This window comes from Mustelus asterias, chromosome 21 (genome assembly GCF_964213995.1).
Source record: "Mustelus asterias chromosome 21, sMusAst1.hap1.1, whole genome shotgun sequence".
Lineage (NCBI taxonomy): Eukaryota > Metazoa > Chordata > Chondrichthyes > Carcharhiniformes > Triakidae > Mustelus > Mustelus asterias.
The window spans coordinates 54,034,567-54,056,857 of NC_135821.1; the positions used below are offsets into that span (position 1 = coordinate 54,034,567).

Sequence of the window (22,291 nt, forward strand, 5' to 3'; positions counted from 1 at the left end):
GGCGGAGCTTAACTCACCAGCAAGGCTGCTGCAGCAACAGAGGGTGCCATTGCGCATGTGCAGATCTTTGGTTGCCATGACCTCCTGTCGCACTGCTCGGCAATCTGTCCCAGAGGACAATGTCATAGCAAAACAACATAAATCCCCTATTTGCTTTCTGAACAGACAGTTGCTTTGTACCTCCAACAGTCACTGTATTCTCTTTTTGATCCACTTCTACATGGTAGGCCCACCTCAAAAGGACAGGCCACATGCTGAGGCCCATTCACTTCACTCACTTATAATCATCCTACATCGATATGACATGCCATACATTGTTTGTGTTATGTAAATTTAAGTATAGTTCCCTCATGAAAGTGTTTATTTGAGGGTAGTTAAATAAAGGTATCAAACTGACATTCAAAATTTGATCATTTGAGTTTCTACAACTAATTACAACAATAAGAGAAGCTGTAAGTCCTCCGAGGAATGGTTTGTTGAACTTAATGTCAGTATTTGTTATCATGGAGATATTTGCTTCATATTGCAAATGGCCAAATAAAATAAAGCTTTTGTAAATAATAATACTTCCAAATCATTAATTCACAACATCGCAGAATGCAGTTGTTGCACTCGCTACATTTGTCCCACATCACATGATTCTGGGGAAAATTTGAGCACAAGCCCTTTCTTGACAATAAAATGTTGTTTTAACCAAGACATTTTAAAAACCCTTTACTAAGCATTAGTTGTTGCTTTTGTCAACCGCAAACTCTCTTTGGTGGAGAATGTGAAGCCAACTTTTTCATGCCTCCCAGATTAGTTCCTACTGTGAACATCTGGACAGATCTCATCAATCCAAGTTCAATGGGTTTAAAGTTTATTCATTAGTGTCACAAGTAGCCTTACATTAACACTGCAATGAAGTTACTGTGAAAATCCCCAAGTTGCCACACTCTAGTGCCTGTTCGGGTACACTGAGGGAGAATTTAGTGCACCTAACCAGCACATCTTTCAGACTGTGAGAGGAAACCGGAGCACCTGGAGGAAACCCACGCAGACATGGGAAGACCAGGTTACCAGGAAAGTGGATGTTGTCTACCTGGATTTCAGCAAGGCCTTTGACAAGGTCCCTCATGGGAGGTTAGTTAAGAAGGTTCAGTCGCTAGGTATACATGGGGAGGTAGTAAATTGGATTAGACACTGGCTCAATGGAAGAATGATGTGGAGATGCCGGCGTTGGACTGGGGTAAACACAGTAAGAAGTTTAACAACACCAGGTTAAAGTCCAACAGGTTTATTTGGTAGCAAAAGCCACACAAGCTTTCGGAGCTCTTAGCCCCTTCTATGGAAGAAGCCAGAGAGTGGTTGTGGAGGATTGCTTCTCTGAGTGGAGGCTAGTGGTGTGCCGCAGGGATCGGTGTTGGGTCCATTGTTGTTTGTCATCTATATCAATGATCTGGATGATAATGTGGTCAATTGGATCAGCAAGTTTGCTGATGATACAAAGATTGGAGGTGTAGTGGACAGTGAGGAAAGTTTTCAAAGCTTGCAGAGGGATTTGGACCAACTAGAAAAATGGGCTGAAAAATGGCAAATGGAATTTAACGCAGACAAATGTGAGATATTGCACATTGGAAGGACAAACCAAAGTAGAACGTACAGGGTAAATGGTAGGAGTCTGAAGAGTGCAGTTGAACAGAGGGATCTGGGAATACAGGTACAGAATTCCCTAAAAGTGACGTCACAGGTGGATAGGGCCGTAAAGAGTGCCTTTGGTACATTGGCCTTTATAAATCGGAGTATCAAGTATAAAAGTTGGAGTGTTATGGTAAGGTTATATAAGGCATTGGTGAGGCCGAATTTGGAGTATTGTGTACAGTTTTGGTCACCTAGTTACAGGAAGGATGTAAATAAGGTTGAAAGAGTGCAGAGAAGGTTCACAAGGATGTTGCCGGGACTTGAGAAGCTGAGTTACAGAGAGAGATTGAATAGGTTGGGACTTTATTCCCTGGAGCGTAGAAGATTGAGGGGAGATTTGATAGAGGTGTATAAGATTTTGATGGGTATAGATAGAGTGAATGCAAGCAGGCTTTTTCCGCTGAGGCTAGGGGAGAAAAAAACCCAGAGGGCATGGGTTAAGGGTGAAAGGAGAAAAGTTTAAAGGGAATATTAGGGGGGGCTTCTTCACGCAGAGAGTGGTGGGAGTGTGGAATGAGCTGCCGGATAAAGTGGTAAATGCGGGGTCACTTTTAACATTTAAGAAAAACTTGGACGCGTTCATGGATGAGAGGGGTGTGGAGGGATATGGTCCAAGTGCAGGTCAGTGGGACTAGGCAAAAAATGGTTCGGCACAGACAAGAAGGGCCAAAAGGCCTGTTTCTGAGCTGTAATTTTCTATGGTTCTATCATGCACAGACAGTGACCCAAGCCAGAATCGAACCCGGGTCCCTGGTGCTGTGAGGCAGTAGTGCTAACCATTGTGCTACTGTGCCGCACCTCTTAAACCTCTTAAAGAGATTTCATCACCATCAAAGAACGAAAGTATACTGTGCTCTGACGCTTTCGAAGGTTACTGTTGCACATACTCAGATATTCCCAGGTAAAGTAGAAGTTGCTATTTGAATCCTCTGGAGGAAACAAACCCCCTCTGTGCACCCCATCTTTTTACTTGTTAATCTTGTATTTAAATCTTCTAGAATAGAATAGAATCCTTACAGTGCAGAAGGAGGCCATTCAGCCTATTAAGCCTGCACTGACAACAATCCCACTCAGGCCCTAACAACATGTATTTACCCTGCTAATCCCCCTGACATTAAGGGGCAATTTACCATGGCCAGTCAATCTAACCTGCACATCTTTGGACTGTCGATGGAAACCAGAGCATCCAGAGGAAACACACGCAGACACGACGAGAATTTGCAAGTCCACACAGACAGTGACCCAAGGCCGGAATTGAACCTGCGTCTTTGGTGCTAAGAGGTAGCAGTGCTAACCACTGTGCCACCGTGTTGCCCTCTAGCTCTCCAATTGCCTTAAATGAGAGGAGTATTTGCACTCAAAAGATCCATTAATGCCCTTTAGCATTTTTAAGACCTGGGTCAGTGTGCCTGTGAGTTTTATTTTCTCTAGTGAGTGCAGGGCTAATTCCATTAGTGTGTCTTTATAACTTAATAGCTTGACACCTCTGCAAGCGATTCGGACAATACTAACTGTTTAAAATGTGAACTAGATGCACCAGAGCAAACATGTCAACCTAGTGCAGACTGATGAAAGTTAAATAGTACCTAAAGGTAAATGGATAAAGCTGTTACATTTTGCTGGTAACACTGGAACTATCAAAAATCCTGAGATTTACCTACGCCTGAGATTCAGGCTTCAGAGTATGGAGCTATAATTAACAATACATCAGTTTGAAGGTCTCAAAGAACTTGAAGGATTTTTCTTCCATTCTGGGTCAATTTGACATCACATTCTTCTTTTATATCAATCCCTGTTGTTACAAACAAGTATCACTGTGAGCGGCGACTGGAATTTGATCACTGAGGGTTCAATAGCACATTACAAATATGATTCAATTTGAACAACATTGGAGCTAATGGTTAATGGTGCTTGTGAGCAAAGATTGTTCTTGTTACAGGATTATTTTCCTGCAGGAGATTCTTCTTATCACGCAGCTTTACTTCAGCCGGAAGGCAAGAAAGTTGAGTCAGCGTTCATCTCTGCAGCCAATGCTAAAGGGATTGCATCGAGTTTAGAGGACAGGGTGAGTGAATCTTCTGTCCACAATTAGACCTTCAGTTAGGTGCATCCTAACCGTAAGTAAGCATCTCGGGGTAGCCGAGGTGATAACTGGGTGAACGTACTATCAACTTGGTCTGAAGGGTCAAGACAGGCAAAGGGCCATTGGAAGTACAAGAGGAAGATCAATCAAAAGAGGGGAGGCAATGGCCCAGTGGTATTCTAGAATAGAATAAAATCCCTACAGTGCAGAAGGAGGCCATTAGCCCATCAAGCTTGCACTAACAACAATCCCACCAAGGCCCTATCACACATATTTACGCTAGCTGTTTTCCCTACACTAAGGGGCAATTTAGCATAGCCAATCAACCAAACCTGCACATTTTTAGACTGTCAATGGAAACCGGAGCACCCGGAGGAAACCCATGCAGACACAATGAGAATGTGTAAACTTCACACAGACAGTAACCCGAGGCCAGAATTGAAGACTATTAATCCAGAAATTTACCTCATGATCTGGGGACCCGGGTTCGAATCCCGCCATGGCAGATAGTGGAATTTGAATTCAATTTAAAAAATTAAGAATTAAGAATCTAATGATGACCATGAAACCCATTGTCGAAAAAAGCCATCTGGTTCACTAATGTCCTTTGGGGAAGGAAATCTGCCATCCCTACCTGGTCTGGCCTACATGTGACTCCAGAGACATAGCAATGTGGTTGACTCTCAATTGCCCTCTAAAATAGCCTAGCAAGCCACTCAATTCAAGGACAAGTTGGGATGGGCAATAAAGGTTGGCCCAGCCAGCGATGCCCATATCCCATGGATGAATGAGAAAAAAGAGGGCTATTGAGGCAAAAGGAACTATGGCAGAGGGAGAAGGTCCAGATAAAACAGGAAGAGCAGCAGAATCTGCGAGGTATGCAGTGACAGGAATATAAGAAGTAGCAATGACCGGAGGACTAGAGTGATATGCATTCTTAGCATCCATATCCATTTTACTGGGTGATAAATGTTCTAGCATGTGACCTGTCAGAGATACCCCAGCACATGAAGAATTGAGGTCAGCGCCACTGAGAATTGACAGAAAGAAAGTTTGAGAACAACTCAATTATTTTAAAAAGAAAAATTGTGAATGAAGTTCTGCACAGTTGGTACTGATGTAATTACATTTTTGCAAAATGTTTGTGGATCCATAATGGACAATAAAACTGCCAGCCCTCTAATGGAAAATGGTCAATAAATAAACACCCATGTCTACAGATATTTCCACATCAAAAAATTACACTTTCCCTATGTGTTTGACACTAGGATTGTGTTCAGATCATCTTGTGATTACTTCCCCATGCATTTCTCCATTAACCTTCGCCTAACAGCTCCCCTAACTTCAGTAATTGTGGATGTTGTTAAGTCTAGTTTGCATTCATTTAGTCTAATGATTTCTCCTGGCTGGGGTCTGTTGGTGGGGGTAGGTTGGGGCTGGCTGGAAAGCACCATCATTAGACATTGTACAGATTTTAAGTGGCTGAGTGTTTAACCCCTCGCTGTCTTACTGATGGCAGTCACCGCTGGGAGTTTGTGTGCTTAATCCCAGCGGGATGATGTCTGAAGACATTGGCGTCCAAAGACGAAGCAACATCACAGGGGCTTCGACTTTCATAAATGATGCATTCTGTTGAACTCATTAAAATTGCCAGCAAGACTTTTTTTTCAAAAATATTGCTGTATTCATGGTGGAGCCAGTCCCAAGATACTTAAAATTAAACAGGTTATGGTGTTGTGCAGGCTTAACAAACATTACACGAACAGAACTGGAAATAAATACAAGAGAAGAAGATAAATCATAAACTGTTGTGCTTGGTTGCTGAGCCAAGATGTTTATGTGTGCACTAATTTATGGAATATGTGTAGCTTGCGCTTTGGTGGCCTCTGCAACTTTGCTGAATCTTTCAGCATTCATCAGGGTCAAATCTTGGGAGTTATCCAGTCTTGTTACAATTGCCCGTGGCAATGTTGAACAGTCTTCATTGCATGAGAAATTGTATAAAGGGATTACATGGAAGGTCACGTGTTTCTCACGTGTCGGTCCAGACTCAGTGGGCCAAAGGGTCCCTTCTGCATTGTATGATTCTATGATAAAACACAGAGGGAGTACATTTTATAGTTCTATAACAAGACAACCGCTGGTTTGAAACTACTGCAACTAGATAAGGAGAGTAGGTTGGCTCAATGATTTGGAAACAGTCAGTAGGTTTTCACAAGTTGCTGATAGAATCTGGTGATTTCTAAAAACGATGTTCATTTCTTGTTCCATTCTCCGTTACCCAAAAGGCTGGTCCAACCCACAGTGCAGAGATCTCCAACGTAGGTACAGGCAGAAAGGCAGGTCCCAAATCCAACCAACCAGAACAGGGCTCAAACCCTGTGTTGTTGACACCAATCTGATCCATACCAGTCATCCAACTGAGCCAACACCAAACCCCCCTCCCCAAACAAAGCCATGACAACATATACTTGTCTTTTAGCCTGGCATTGTGGATTGTGATGGCTCCAATTTCTTTCCATCACATGGTTGACCAGGAATCTCTCCTATTCATACTGCCCTCCGTACGTTGGAAGGATTTACAAGTTGATTCTCAACCTGTTTGGTTGTATTATGAATGCCCCTTCCTTGTCCCATCAATTCCTGGATTTGGACTTGAGCCCAGAGTTTCTGGTTCAGAGACAGAGACACTACCCAGTGCATCACAAGACATCCTACAGTCCATTTGGAGCATTTTTTCAATTCAATGATCATTCAATCACAATGCTGGAAAAGAAAATTGAACAGGAAAGGAAAATGGATGAAGGACGTGGTGGTTCACTTGGTAGTACTCCTGCCTTTGAAGCATAAGATACAGGGTTGAAGTCCCAGGGCTTGAGCGCAAAGACCCAAGATGACACGCCACTGAAGGAGTGCTGCAGTGTTAGAGATACTGGGTTGGATTCTCGCCCGCGGCTGGGATTCTCCAGTCCTGCTGCTGTGAACGGAGATTTAGCTCTGCACCAAACTCTCCATTCTAGCTGGCAGATGTAGTGGGGCGCACGAGACCAGAGAATTCCGGCCACTGTCTTTCAGATGAGATGTTAAACCGATGGTCCATTTGCCTGTCATCAAGTCGATGATACTACTTTGAAGAAGAGGGGAGTTTTGACTCATGCCCTGATCAATTCTTATCAACATCTCAAACAGATTATCTGGCCATGATCTCATTGTGGGAGTTTGCTGAGTGCCTATTGGCTGTTGCGTTTCCTGCATTGCAACCTACACTTCAAAAATAATGTGGAGATGCTGGCGTTGGACTGGGGTGGGCACAGTAAGAAGTCTCACAACACCAGGTTAAAGTCCAACAGGTTTATTTGGAATCACGAGCTTTTAGAGCGCTGCTCCTTCATCAGGTGAGTGGGTAAATGGAAAACCCACGAAACGGCCCTTGCTAATGTCTCCCATCGATGGACAATCATCCCAATAATGTCTAAGAACAAGAATGAAAAATGAATTGAAAACGGCCCATTTTGCCAAGAGGCTCCCCATTTCCAAAAGACAATGTGCATATTATGAACTGTGCTGGACTCTTCCCAATTTATCCAGGAAGGAAATTGTGAATTGTGTTTAGAAAATAAACCTGCAAGCTTTGCCCCTGCTCAACAACAGTATATTATATCCACGCATCGTCCTCACCTGCATGATTGAATTCCGCTGTTAAAACTCCGTGGCATGATACAGAAGGGATCCTCGCTTACTTTTATAACCTTCAGACCCACTCTGCATTGACCCAGGCTACAGGAGGAAGTTAATCAACAGAAATTAGCAGTGTTTGCAGGGGTGACACGCACATTTAGCATCAAATCTGCAGGCTATAGGCACACTGGAGACTTTCCAAATTTGTACTCAGATTTGTCCTCTCAGTCTGAGATCACCACTTAAGTTAAATGATCTATTTACATCTGCATTACTTATGCCTTTCAGCATTTTAAACACCTTGATAATGTCCACTCTCAATCATTCTGCGATAAATATAGCCTAGAAATGATTGTTACCAATATTAGTGGACAAAAGCTTGGCGGCACGATGGCACAGTGGTTAGAATTTCTGCCTCACAGTGCAAGAGACCCAGGTTTGCTTCCAGCCTCAGGTGACTATCTGTGTGGAGTTTGCATGTTTTCCCCATGTCTGTGTGGTTTTCCTCTGGGTGCTCCACTTTCCTCTCACACTCCAAAGTTGTGCAGGTTAGGTGGACTGGCCATGCAAAATTGCCCCTTAGAGTCCAAAGATGTGTAGGTTAGGGGGATTAGTGGGGTAAATGCATGGGGTTATGGTGATAGGGTGGAGAGCCTGGAAGCCTGCATTGTCGGAGAGTTAGAACATAGAACATAACAGCGCAGTACAGGCCCTTCGGCCCTCGATGTTGCGCCGACCAGTGGTACCAATCTAAAGCCCCTCTAATCTACACTATTCCAATATCATCCATATGTTTATCCAATACCCACTTGAACGCTCTCAACGTTGACGAGTCCACCACTGCTGCAGGCAGGGCATTCCACGGCCTTACTACTCTCTGAGTAAAGAACCTACCTCTAACATCTGTCCTATATCTCTCACCCCTCAATTTAAAGCTATGTCCCCTCGTGCTAGCCAACACCATCCGAGGAAAAAGGCTCTCACTATCCACCCTATCTAATCCTCTGATCATCTTGTATGCCTCTATTAAGTCACCTCTTAACCTTCTTCTCTCTAACGAAAACAACCTCAAGCCCCTCAGCTTTTCCTCATACGATTTTCCCACCATACCAGGCAACATCCTGGTAAATCTCCTCTGCACCCTTTCCAACACTTCCACATCCTTCCTATAATACGGCGACCAGAACTGTACGCAATACTCCAAATGCGGCCGTACCAGAGTTTTGTACAGTTGCAGTATGACCTCCTGGCTCCGAAACTCAATCCCTCTACCAATAAAAGCTAACACACCGTACGCCTTCTTAACAACCCTATCAATCTGGGTGCCAACTTTCAGGGATCTATGCACATGGACACCCAGATCCCTCTGTTCATCCACACTACCAAGTATCTTACCATTAGCCCAGTACTCTGTATTCCTGTTACTCCTTCCAAAGTGAATCACCTCACACTTTTCTGCCTTAAACTCCATTTGCCACCTCTCAGACCAGCAGCTTATCTATGTCCCTCTGTAACCTGCCACTTCCCTCCGCACTGTCTACAACTCCACTGACTTTAGTGTCATTCACAAATTTACTAATCCATCCTTCCACGCCCTCATCCAAGTCATTAATCCAAATGACAAACAGCAGTGGCCCCAAAACAGATCCTTGCGGTAGACTCAATGGGCTGACTCAATGGGCTGAATGGCCTCCTTCTGCACTGTAGGGATTCTATGATTCTATATCCTTATGAATCAGCCCATTTAATGTAAACAAGGCAATGCTTCTCTTCTAACACAGAGATTATCATTAAATGTGAGCGGCATTGTGGTTAGCACTGCTGCCTCACAACACCAGGGACCCAGGTTCGATTACTGACTTGGGTCAGTGTCTGTGCGGATTCTGCACATTCTCCCCGTGTCTGCGTGGGTTTCCTCTGGGTGCACCTAACCAGCACGTCTTTCGGTTTCCTCCCACAGTCCGAAAGACGTGCTGGTTAGGTGCATTGGTCATGCTAAATTCTCCCTTAATGTATTCGAACAGGCGCCCGAGTGTGGCGACCAGGGGATTTTCACGGTAACTTCATTGCAGTGTGAATATAAGCCTGCTTGTGACACTAATAAATAAACCTTAAACTTAAATGCAATAAATGTCTATGCACTGACTACAGCAATGGCAATTGTAGGCTAATAATTTAATACTTGAAATTACGCTTACTCTTCTCTGTATCCTTTCCAATATGTCAAAATCCACTGAAAATAGAAGGAATAGGATGTCCATGGACATTCCCCCAACTTCCCACTGTACCTTCAGATTGGTGGAAACATCAGAGTAATGGTACAAACTACCATCTATGCCATTTCTCCCAAGTTTACATAGAATTGCATTCATTGTTATAGCGCAGAATGTAGTCACTTGGCCCATCAGATCCGTGCCAGTGTTTTGGTTCCACAAGAGCCTCCTCTCACCATGTTTCATCTCACTCTATCAACATACATCTTTCTGTGCACCTTTATGCACTTATCTCATTTCCACTGATCTGCCAAAGCATGGGAAAAAAATAAAACCCTGGGGTTGTGACATGTAAGGTAGGCTGGGGCTAAGAATGCAACATTTGAGAGTTTGATTTTGGAGATGGTGTAATGTGGCAGAGCAGCGGAACTTAAGAGTTCAGGTATTAAAAGCTGAACCTCACATGGATAAGAGCACAAAAATGCTAATTGAATTTAGTGTCAAGGGGCACAGGATTTAACGTGGTGATCGATACAACATCTATAGTTTGAATACTGTGTACAGTTTTGTGTGCAACACTATAGAAAGAATATTGAAGCAATATGAGGGTACAGCACAGATAGAATACAAATATGAAGAAAAATGTGAAAAATTGAGTCTTTTTGATTAGGGAAACAGATTTGGAGACCATGAAATAATGACTGAATGGGATGGTATAGATAGAAACAGGCTGTTTCTAATGGTTGAAGGGGGTTACAACAATGGGTCAGATTATATGTACAGAGAACAAGGAACTTATAAAAAAGTTTTTGAATGGTTAAAGTTTATTTATTAGTTTCACAAGTAGGCTTACATTAACACTGTAAAGATGTTACCGTGAAATTCTCCTAGTCGCCATACTCTGGCGCCTGTTCGGGTACATTCAGGGAGAATTTAGCATGGCCAATGCACCAAACCAGCACGTCTTTCAGACTTGTGGGAGGAAACAGGAGCACCCGGAGGAAACACACGCAGACACGGGGGAGAACGTGCAGACTCCACACAGACAGCGACCCAAGCCGGGAATTGAACCTGGGTTCCTGGCATTGTGAGGCAGCAGTGCTAACCACTGTGCCACCGTGCCGCCCTACTTAAGGGTGGCACTCTACTACTGAAGGCCGAGATAGAAATCATTTTAAAAAACAATCACGGAATGTAAACGGAGCTGCTATAAAGTTACATATCACAAAACTCATGAGTGTTAATGATCCTTTCCACCAGATCGAACTAGGTGGTCAAAATACTACCATCGGTACTGGAGTCGGGATGTCACAGGAGGATTGATGTAACCAGTGATGACACCACACCAAAGGTCTGGAAGTTACTGCTCTGGCATGTTCCAAGGGATAATTGTATACAATCATGACAATTCATACCTTTTGGCTTCATTTGCCTCACATTGTGCATATGATTTTGCCACTGTTGCTTTTTTCCCCGTTCAAGAACAGAATGCCTCAAATGTGTGGAAACTCTTGGCTGAGCTGTTCTCTAATTTTATATTGCCCCGGCTACGTTATTAAGCACTGTATCCCTTCGAATCAGTCTGTGCAATCACAGCTCCTCCCCTCGGGCACCCCTCAGACCCTAACTGATTGTTGGCCCCAGATTAAACGTGGTAATTGGAGTTAAGATGGAGTGGTGCAGATTGCAGGGACCTTGCCCTGGGCTCTGGGATGCTACTGCTGTAGAAATGTGCAGATGCTACTTGCAGCTTTTCGTGGACTTGAACTGAGAGATAGAGTACACAGATTGAACTGCAATACAACCTTCAGTCACATTTAATAACTCTTATTTCACTGGGTCCCAGGCCCTGCGGCTAGCATGGCGGTTTCTCAGAAACCTAATCTCTGATCTTTAAAAATATAATTATCCCAACAATACCAAAAATCAATGGCGAAAACTGTTTTCTTTGGTTCCGACACACATTTTATAATTTGCCCCATCAGTCTATTCAGTACTTTGAAGTCTGTTCCAAATTTATTTGTGCTTGGAGTGGAGCACTCTTATTATAATCCCCAATTTCTCATCTGGACTCATTCAGCGGGCTGTGTCATTGCTCGGAAATAAGGAAGAAACAAAGAAGAAGGTTGGATCAGGACAAAAAAATGACAAGAAACTGAAGCAAAGAGAATGGTTGCAGAGCAAGATGTACTCTTAAAGAAAAAATATTAGAGAAATAGAGCTTCTCGGAAAGATTGTGAAATAAGGAATAAGTTTTAAGTTTATTTATTAGTGTCACAAGTAGGCTTACATTAACGCTGCAATGAAGTTACTGTGAAAAAATAAATTAAAGGATGAACTCAAAAGGTCAAGGTTATCCACAGACTAATCTATGAATGGGGTAACAACCAAACTAAATCTGGATAGTAGATTGTGGTATCAAATTCTAGTTGCTTTTTGACTTACTGGAATTGTTGGATCTAACAAAAAACAGTGCAACACTTAGCTGACTGGATATGGTCACAAGATGGAATAAATCACCGTGAAACCATCATGATGAGTGATAGGATGCAGACTCACTCCCACAATCTTCCGCTGAGTGAGCTCTCAGTCTCTTCCGTGCAGTCAGTAGAAAGCACAGACAAGATATCAAACACTTCCCTACAGATCTTCGAAAAGATACACTGCGGCATATGTAACGTTACAGATTGTTTAAGAAACGGTGCTTTATCTGTATGTGTAATAGCTGAGAATAACTGGAAAGATATGCAGAAGGCTTTACGGGAGTTGGCTGATGCGTTTCTAGTAAAGCTGCAGTAAGTTTAGCCGATGGATGACATATCTATAAAATCCCTATTAAAAACTGAAGGTACTGAATAGGGATGAAGTGATGTCCATAGAATGGAACACACATTGAGCAGAGCTGTGAACAGAAAATGTGACAGTCGCGCTGCAAGGTATCTATACAGAGAAAGAATGAGGTACTCACTACACCAGTGGAATAACTGTATGGATCACATCAGAACCGCATTTCAAAGATTTGTCAAGATTTTAGCCAATGATGAAATTTATCTTGGGGAAGGTGGTAATTAACATTCACAGATCAGGAAAGAAACCACATTGGGAGTACATATACCCTAATGTTCTGCTTTGGTTTCACCATTTAGCCAAAATTAGCCTGCTTTTTACCCCCATATTGTAGATGCTGAAAATTCACAAATACAATAAGATCTTAAATGCAAATATAAAAGCATGTGATGATTGTAATGTTTCTACCAAGGAAATTCTGTTCTGAAACTACACTAGCTATTAAGTGATGGGCAGAACCTAAAAATACTAACTGAACAAATGGATAACAAACTTCAAGTGCAATGATAATTGCATAACAATATCAATAAATGGGCATATGAAAGGAAGTGCTATCAGTTAAAGTTGATTATTGTGTCTGATCAATATGAAGAAGGAAAATATCAAAGGTTAGTCATTCTCGGGCACATATTTAATCTGATCTATTGAAATATGAATTGATAAATCCTTAGCGGCAGCTTACTTGCATTTATAACTGGGAAAGGGTGCTGGAAACCAATCAATTAGGGCTGGGTGTAAAGAAATAGAAGCTAAGAAGCTATTTGACAAACAATTTAACCGGTGCACGAATGAGAGATTCCAAAGTATCTGGAAATGTGTTACTTTAGTGCTGCCATCAGACTTTTGAATAGACCTACCCTTGTATTAACTTGATCTTTCTCTACACCCTAGCTATGACTGTAACACTACATTCTGCACTCTTGCTTCCCTTCTCCACATATGGTATGCGCTGTCTGTAGAGCATGCAAGCAACAGTACTTTTCACTCTATGCTAATACGTGTCAATAATAAATATGTGTGACAATAATAAATCTTCCAAACATCTTGAAGATCACCTCTCACTTGCCTTGTTTTAAGGCTGAAAAATCCTAATTTCTCTAGGTTTTCCTCAATGCAGATTAAATGTTGTTTAATCCCCCTTTTGTCTGAATATTTGAGTCTCTTTTCACTTTATTGGTACCTCCCCAGTGCTCAGTCACACATCCTACTCATAGTCTGTACAATGGTGTAATTTGCCTAGACGACCTTAATAGTTTACATTAAAGGTTGTTTCACACATTTAATGTGGTAGATATCCACAGTTAATACTGTCAGGTTAAATACACAAACACAGTGGAATATCCCACAGAGTGTTAGGGGTTTAGTACTGCACCAAATCAACATTAGCAGCTTGGATTTAAAAGTAAAATTCACAGCTGACCCAAAGCTGATGGTAGGGCCACATGGAGTTGCAGAAATATTTATCTTAGCGGATGTAATTCAATACAGAAAAGCTAAATGTATTGCAATAATAGAAAGAATGAGATACACTCTTAATTCAATGAATGGTGCTGAACCAGCTATGGGAGAGGCTGCTACAAGATTTCAGAGTGATAGCATATCCAGTATTTAGCATGTTTAATACATTTCAAGAAATAACAATCAATGTAGCTAACAGAATGCTGAACTATTTTGCCAAATCAATGCAGTGCAAGTCTGAGGCCATCATGCTAAAACTGCACAATGTTCCAATCGAACCACATTGAATCCAGTGCTCAGTTCTGGTCATGAACACACAAGGGAATTATCCAGACTATGGAAGCAGTTTGGAAAAGGACTGCAAAGGGTGATTCCTTGTGCCGGGTTACCGCCTTCTGAGAGTAGACAAGAAAAATGTAAAACTTTTCTGCTTTTAAAGGAGGCAAGCAGGAGGTTTGGAAGATAAATCTGGGGCACTTTTTATTTTAAATTGTTATTTTTAAGCAGCATGATAGCACAGTGGTTAGCAATGTTGCTTCACAGTGCCAGGGAGCCAGGTTCGATTCCCGGCTTGGGTCAGTGTGTGTGTGGAGTTTGCACGTTCTCCCTGTGTCTGCGTGGGTTTCCTCCAGGTGCTCCGGTTTCCTCCCACATTCTGAAAGATGTGCTGGTTGGGTGCTTTGACCCGAACAGGCGCTGGACTGTGGCGACGAGGGGAATTTCACAGTAACTTCATTGCAGTGCCAATGTAAGCCTTACTTGTGACTAATAAATAAACTTTAATGTAAAACTGCAAGACAAGGAGGACACAGATCCAATAAGGTAAAAGGCAGGCACGGCCTTCGGAAGCAATCTGGAAGCATTTCTTCATGCAAAGTGTGATTAATACATGGAATGATATGGTCAGGTAAAACAGGTAGAAACTCTGGAATCATTAAGAGGCAGTGATGTGGGATTTGGGTGTCAGTACAGCAGTGAGCTACAAGTACAGATCTGTGCAACATTTGTGGTTGAATTAATTGATTCTAATTTACAGTAAGATTACTCTTCTCACCTCTGAGAACAAGATTTAATGATATCCGGATTAAAAAAAGCTTAATTTTGTACGGACTTAAATGCAGAGTAAAACTGTCTTGTATATTTTACTTACAATTTGTTAGGTTAAAAATAAGACTGTAAATCTGAGCTAGTGTAAAAGCAACATCAGCAATGCTTGCCCTCTAACAGACACAGCAAGTGGGCATCACCTATTATTATCAGTGCTGCGGACACAGAGTGAGATTAACGATTTGTACTAATCTGCCCCGATTTAATGATGTGCTCAGCAATTGAAACAGCGTTAAACTCAGTTTAATGCATCTTCTTGCTAACAAGCAGCAGGTATATATGACATAGTTCAGCCCATTAATCGCATTAATAACCACCTTTTTACTATTTCCATTAGCATACTTCCACTCTCAATTCCATCACAGCAGGAATAATTTTCTCCAGCCTGGCTGCGCACTGAAAATAACCTGACATTTTGTTTAATGAGGAAAAATGTAATTGATACAAATTGCAGTATTTTAGTCCAATACAATGCAAAGCTACAATTTACTTAGATATTTAAGATGGATGCCATTTAATTTTTTGGTTGTAATTTAGCAGGAAAATTTATCTTTCACATAATCTGGTTAAATGCAAACTGCACAGCAGCTGGACGGACCATTGCACTGCAAGGACTCCCTCTAGTGTTAGAGTCAACTGCTCAGTTCATGTTGTTACTTTACTTAAGGGAGCGTTTAACATTTTCAATTTAACTCCCCGTTGAGACATCAGCTAGTGCCATAACAAACGAGTGACACAGGTCAACCACTTCCTAATGCAATATATTAAAATGTCTATTAACAAACAGCTTTTAAGCGAACATGGCTCTTCAATATATTTCCTTTAGTGTTTATTCTAAGAAAAATAAAAATCTTATAATTGTCTGCCTTCCAATCTATTCCTTTCTGCCTCAATTTTTTTGAAAGGTAGCTGGCTGCCTACACAGTAACAGTCACTGCACCCAATTTAGTTACACCACTTTGTAACTAAGATATAGGCTCCTTTTGCTTAACATGTCTAGAAGCTGTCAAGCATGCCGTTTCAAAGAGCTCCAGCTTTCCAAACTTGTGCTGATAACCGTGGCAATCTTGTTGCCCTCTGAATCTTGCCACTAGAGTTAAAATTGGACCACAAGATGCAGTCTGACCAAGGTGATGTACAAGCAAAATATATTTGCTTTAAATGCAATTGTCCTGACAATACATCTCAACACCTCACTCTCTTTAGATCCTGACAGGGGAGAGTCAATGAACAGGTTGCTCTCCCAGGCTAGGGCAGAGTATAAATCAGTGTAGCCAATGAGGTTAAACCGAGGCATCACCTGTTACAATTTTGCAAAGCCATCCCAGCCTTTTGCAAAGATGGAACATCAGATCAAGCCTAGGATGGGGTGCAATGCCTCACCTTCTCAACTTGGATCTTGTTGGTCCCTCTCCTTGAGACCATGAATTGGATTCAATTGCACTTTGAATTTAGTTTTTGGAGCAAACAAGGAATGGATTTTTGGGTTTGCCCGGTCCATTCTGAGCATTGGCGTTGTAACGATTGGCTTTGTCATATTGAAAGACCATTTAACACAGACCTCTTTCCCCTATTGCACCGAGATGTATGTGCAACCTCATTTTCCCCAAGGCTCTTAGAAATCTCATATCATCCAGGCATCAGAAAACTTGCAGATAATTTCTCCAATGTCTTCAAGAAAGTTGATGAAGAAAAAAAAATCCTACCACTACCTGTTTGACTCCTCTAGCGTCTAATTAGTGACTGGCTCAGTTAAAATTTCATTTTACGCTGGCATCCATAATTCACCAGGGAAATTAAATTATTCTCTTAATTTAGTCAAGTTCCAAAATCATTAATTACCTCAATTTTCCATATCATCTGTACCCAGTTATGCCTGTACCATGTATTCCATTTTCCAAAGTAAATTCAATCTGCCATTTCTTAACATTTCTAATAATCTGCTCTACAGAAATCACTGGAACTACTCTGTAACATTTATAGAAAACATTAACCAGAGGGCAACAGACTTGTGCACTACCCACTATCTTTATATATTAAGGATCCAGACTTAGATTTACTAGGAAAAAATTCAAAGTTGCCAGATGATACAAAACTCAAACACATTAAGCAGTGAGGAGACTTCAGGAGATGGCAGTAAAATACCACGTGAATTTATGACACTTCTATACTGTGCAAAAATTTCCATCTTTGGAACTGCTTTAAAAAAAGATGGAGACACCCACATTCTGACTGTGTCATAGATGGAAATAGGATTCAAGTATGATCAGTCTACAATTGTATAAAGTGCAATAGATTTGATGGACATGATATAATTTACAAACTGTCTAGTTTTGCTTTTCCTTATTGGGGTATCTATGACTTTCCTAATGATTGGCCTATATATTCAATTCCATCTAATTCCCAGATAAATTGTTCCAATGCATGCTTTCTTAAAAACGAAGAAGTTAAAAATTGTATGTACATACTATCAAATATACAGATTAGATTACATAAATAATCAAAATTAACAGTAGGTAGCTCTGTTGAGAGTTTGATCATAAAGAACTAAATATAGTGCAAATATCTTAAATACCTTATTGTAATGTTGATATACAATATGCAGAGTTGGGAAAAACTAGTAATTTTGCAAATGCTTCAATATTTTACTAATATATTTTTGTTTGGAGCAGTTGAAAATATTTCACATGAAAAAGGATGCAGTAATAGGAAGATAGGAAGTGTGGAACGTAGGTAACAGTGATGCTAGGCTATCTACCCATTACAAAAGATTGAACCTTCCAGCAGATTTTAATCGAATTGCAATTTGCAATGTATTTTTGCATGTAGTCAAATGCTGTTAACTGCGCTGTTGGTGCATTGTTAAAAGCAAATATTTTGAGATTAAATAATAGAACTTGTAGGGCTAGATTATGTCCTAACATGGATTCTCGGAAGGAATTTTGCTTCACCTTCATGGAAGTTTTACCTGTCTTGCATCAAAGGTTAGATATGTTGAAGAGTGCATGAAGGTGATAATGGTTTCGTATACAATTTGTGGAAGGAATGGATTTCATGGGAATAACGACCCTTTCTGATTTCATGCTTAAATCTTTTCATTTCACCTCCAAATAACACACCCTCCCAATTTTGAAATATATTGCTGTTTTTTCATCTTTGGGTCAGTACCATGGATCTCCCTTTCCTAAAAGAACTTCAAAGTGCTGATAAAAGGACTGCAGTCGTTTAAAAGGAAGGTTCACCACCACCGTCTCAAAGCAGTAGGCACTGATCAATAAATACAGCCTTTCCATTGTCACCCCTGTTCCAAGACAAAAATAAAATAATCAGATAGAATCCCGACAGGAGGACACTTGGCCCATCGAGTCTGCACCTACTCTCCACAAGAGCATTTCACCAAGCCCAATCCCTGTCCTACCCCAGTAACCCCACATACTTACTCTACTATTCCTCCTAATTTATACATCTTGGGAGAATTTGTGATGACTAATTCATCCAACCTACAGATCTTTGGCGTATGGGTAGAAACCAGAGCACTCGGAGGAAACCTACATGGGGAGAATGTGCAAACTCCACACAGGCAATCACCCAAGGCTGGGATCAAAACTGGGTCACTGGAACTGTGGCAGCAGTGCTAACCACTTGTGCCACCCAAATGTTGAGAGCACTAACATTGTGAATAGCTTAAGGCAAAACGTAACTGCAGGATTGGCATATCATGTTCTGATAAATTGAACAAATATTTGGAACACCAAATAGTTAAAACACAAGTATTAAATACAAGTAGTATTATATTAATTGCAATATTCCAGTCTTATTGGTCTAGCATTCATGTGATTGATTTAGCTGTTGGCTGAACTTAAAAGAATTGGCAACTGAGTTTTTGAAAAGATGCTTTGATGAGCACTTTACAGTATAATGGCAAACATTTAACCAAGCATGATTAATTTCAGTTGGTATGGACCATGATCAATATGCAGAATGCAAGCTAAGCAGCAGAGACAATGGACCAAATGATCTCCTACCATGGCTTAAAATCTTTGTTTCTATGCATTTTAGTAGGAAATTGGAGGCCATATAAATGATAGTACGGGGGGGGGGTGGGGGGAGTGGAGAAAGATGGGGGGGGGGTGGAGAAAGATGAGAGAGATGTACAAGATCGCTAGATTATGCATACATAACACATCTTTGAAAGCACCAGGATATGTCACTAAGCTACTAAAAATTAAATAGGAGAACCATGGCTATATAGTCATAGAATGCAAAAGCAAGGAAGTTATGCTAAAGCTTTAAAAAGCACTGCTTTTTTCCCAATGGGAGTATTGTGGTCGATTTTGGGCACATTTAAGGCTTTAGGGAAGGCGCCAAAACCTTAAGAGGGTGGAGGAGAGATTTGCTAAAGGTGTTCAAAAGCATTCTCTTAGTTTCTTCTTATTTACTTTGTTTCCAGCTGAAGAGTCAGGAACCAGGAGACACACAGAAAGTGACTGACAAAAGCAGCAGAAACAACATGAAAAGAAACATTTTCTTTTTCCAGCAAGTTATGATCTGGAATGTGCTGCCAAGAGAGGATGCTGGAAGCAGATTCAGTAATAACTTTCACAAGGAAATTGGATAATACTTGATGAGGAAAAATTAGCACAATTATAGGAAAGGGGCAGGGGAATGGAACAAATTGAGGAGCATGTTTAAAGAGCTGGCACGGCAGAATAAGCTGAAGGGCCTCTTTCTGTATTTTCCTATTCTATGATTAAGGTAGCTTAGCCCATTTGCTGGCTTCTCTGCATTTTTCGGGAGTGGATAAATGACATATAATTCAAGGCAGCTGGTTTATTTTGGTTATGACCATTAAGGAGGCCACTTATTCCTTGAAAATTAAAACTAAATGGAGTAGAGGAACAGAGATCCTCCACAACAACCCCCTCCTGCCAATGCAAGTTGATACGGTCCTCAAGAGGAATGAAGTACAAAACATAGGGAGGGAAATTGTAAATTTATATCGAATCTTGGTTAGTCTGTGTGTAGGTCCAGCTGCAAACTATAGAAAGAATACCTAAGAACTGGAGAACATGCAATAAAAATGACAAGGATATTCCCAGAATTGAGAGCATGCTACTATTAGGAAAAAAACTGAGCATCCTGGGGAAGTTCTCTCTTGGGAAAAAGGACAGATTTGTAGCATATAAACGCCAGCTGGGACAAATTGCCCATCTTTATGTTGTAGATTCTATGTAGCTACTTTTCAATCTGGTTCAATAATATCATAACTCCCATAACATCTGTTTTCCTTTCAATTCTAAATGAGGAAACTCCTAAAAAGTTTATTCACTCGACATTTTTTCACCACTAATTTAGTTAGTTGTTTAAGGGACTGTAATAGATTGAAGCATATCCATTTCTTCAAGATCTATTCTGATTCTTCACGTGGTCTTTATCACACTAACAGAAATGCGTGCAATGATCATAAGTGTTTGCTCTCTGTAGATGTCCAAGGATGTGCAGGTTAGGTGGATTGGCCATGCTAAATTGCCCCTTAGTGTCCCAAGATGCGTATGTTAGGGGATTAGCAGGGTAAATGCATGGGGTTACGGGGATGGGGCCAGAGGGGGTGGGCCTGGGTAAGATGCTCTTTCGCAGAGTCGGTGAAGACTCGATTAGCCTCCTTCTGCACTGTAGTGTTTCTATAATGTTAGTCTCTGGTTTTCTGTTCCACTTTCAAATTTGAATTTCAAGTTTCCATTTGGACAATAATTTGATGCAATCAGAATCAAAAGACACAGCACTTTGGATATTTTTAACCCTAATAACAGCAAACATCTAAGTGTATTTTTAAAATGTAAAAAAATTCAGAGAATTATAAAAATGTGTAATTTATTTCTTGGATAAAACAATCTAAAAGAGCATTTATATCATATACATGTACAACAAGCTAATTTACAATCACACAAGCTGAATACAAATGGAAGCTACATTATAATTACAATCATCATTTTTCTAGATATCGGAATATACTTCTGGTATGGGTGCTATTTGTTGGTGTCTTTTCAGTCCTTGGGCGCTTTGCCGATGAAGTGGTCGGAGTAACAGCTGCCTTTCTTTTTGTCTGTAAAATAAAGTGGATTTATTAGTTCTGTTGATGATATACTTGCATACATTAACAGTGGCTTCAGCAAAACAGTCATCTTCAGAGGGGGCTGAAACACTTGCAGCTTCAACCAGAAGCACCGAGTGGATGATCTATCTCAGCCTCCTCCTCGAGGGGTGCTTGGCATCACAGATGGCAGTCAGTCTTCAGCCAGTTTGATTCACTGAAGGTATTGGATTCTGCAAAGGCTACTGCCCCTAACAATATTCTGGCAATAATATTGAAAACTTGTGTCTGGAACTTGCTACACCCCAAGCCAAGCTGTTCCAATACAGCTACAGCACTGGCATCTACCCAGCAATAAAGAAAACTGCCCAGGTATGTCCTATACACACAAAGCAGGACAAATTAGTAGCCAATTACTGCCCCATCCGTCTACTCCCCAACATCAGTGAAGTGATGCAAGTGATCATAAACAGCCCAATCAAATGGCACTTGCTAAGCAATATTGTGCCCACTGATGCAGAGTTGGGGTTTCACCAGGGTCACTCAGTTCCTGACCACATTACAGCCTTGGATCAAACTTGGACAAAAGAGTTGAACTCGAGGTCAAGTGAGAGTGACTGCCCTTGACATTAAGGCAGCATTTGACCGAATGTGGCATCAGGGAACCCTAACAAAACTGAAGTCAATGGGTATCGGGGGAACTCTCCGCTGGTTGGAGTCATACTTAACATAAAGGAAGATGGTTGTGGATGTTATCTCAACTCCAAGGCATCACTGCAGGAGTTCCTCAGGGTAGTGTCCAGAGACAACCTTCTTCAACTGCTTCATCAATAACTTTCCTTCCATTGTAAGGTCCAAAGTGAGAATGCTCACTGATGACTGCATGAAGTTCAGCACCAAATTCACAATTCTTCAGATATTGAAGCAGTCCATGTTCAAATGCAGCCAGACCTGGACAATATCCAGGTTTGGGCTGACCAGTGGCAAGTTACATTCATACCACACAAATGTCAGGCAATGATCATCTTCAAGAGAATCCAACCATTGCTGCTTGACATTCCCATTGCTGCAATCCCCCACTATCATCCTGGGTGTTACCACTAACCAGAAAATGAAATGGACTAGCCATATAAA

At 41.2% G+C, this 22,291-nt stretch overlaps 1 protein-coding gene across 2 annotated transcripts in view; it reads right to left on the reverse strand.

Moving 5' to 3' along the window:
• Nucleotides 1-20,922: 20,922 nt before the first annotated feature.
• Nucleotides 20,923-22,291, reverse strand: part of clspn (claspin) — a 37,904-nt gene continuing 36,535 nt past the window's right edge. For both annotated transcript variants that reach the window (XM_078237185.1, XM_078237184.1), the window contains exon 26: nucleotides 20,923-21,169. In XM_078237185.1, coding sequence (XP_078093311.1) covers nucleotides 21,053-21,169 — 117 coding nt within the window. In that variant the 3' untranslated portion in view covers nucleotides 20,923-21,052. The remainder of the gene's footprint in view (nucleotides 21,170-22,291) is intronic.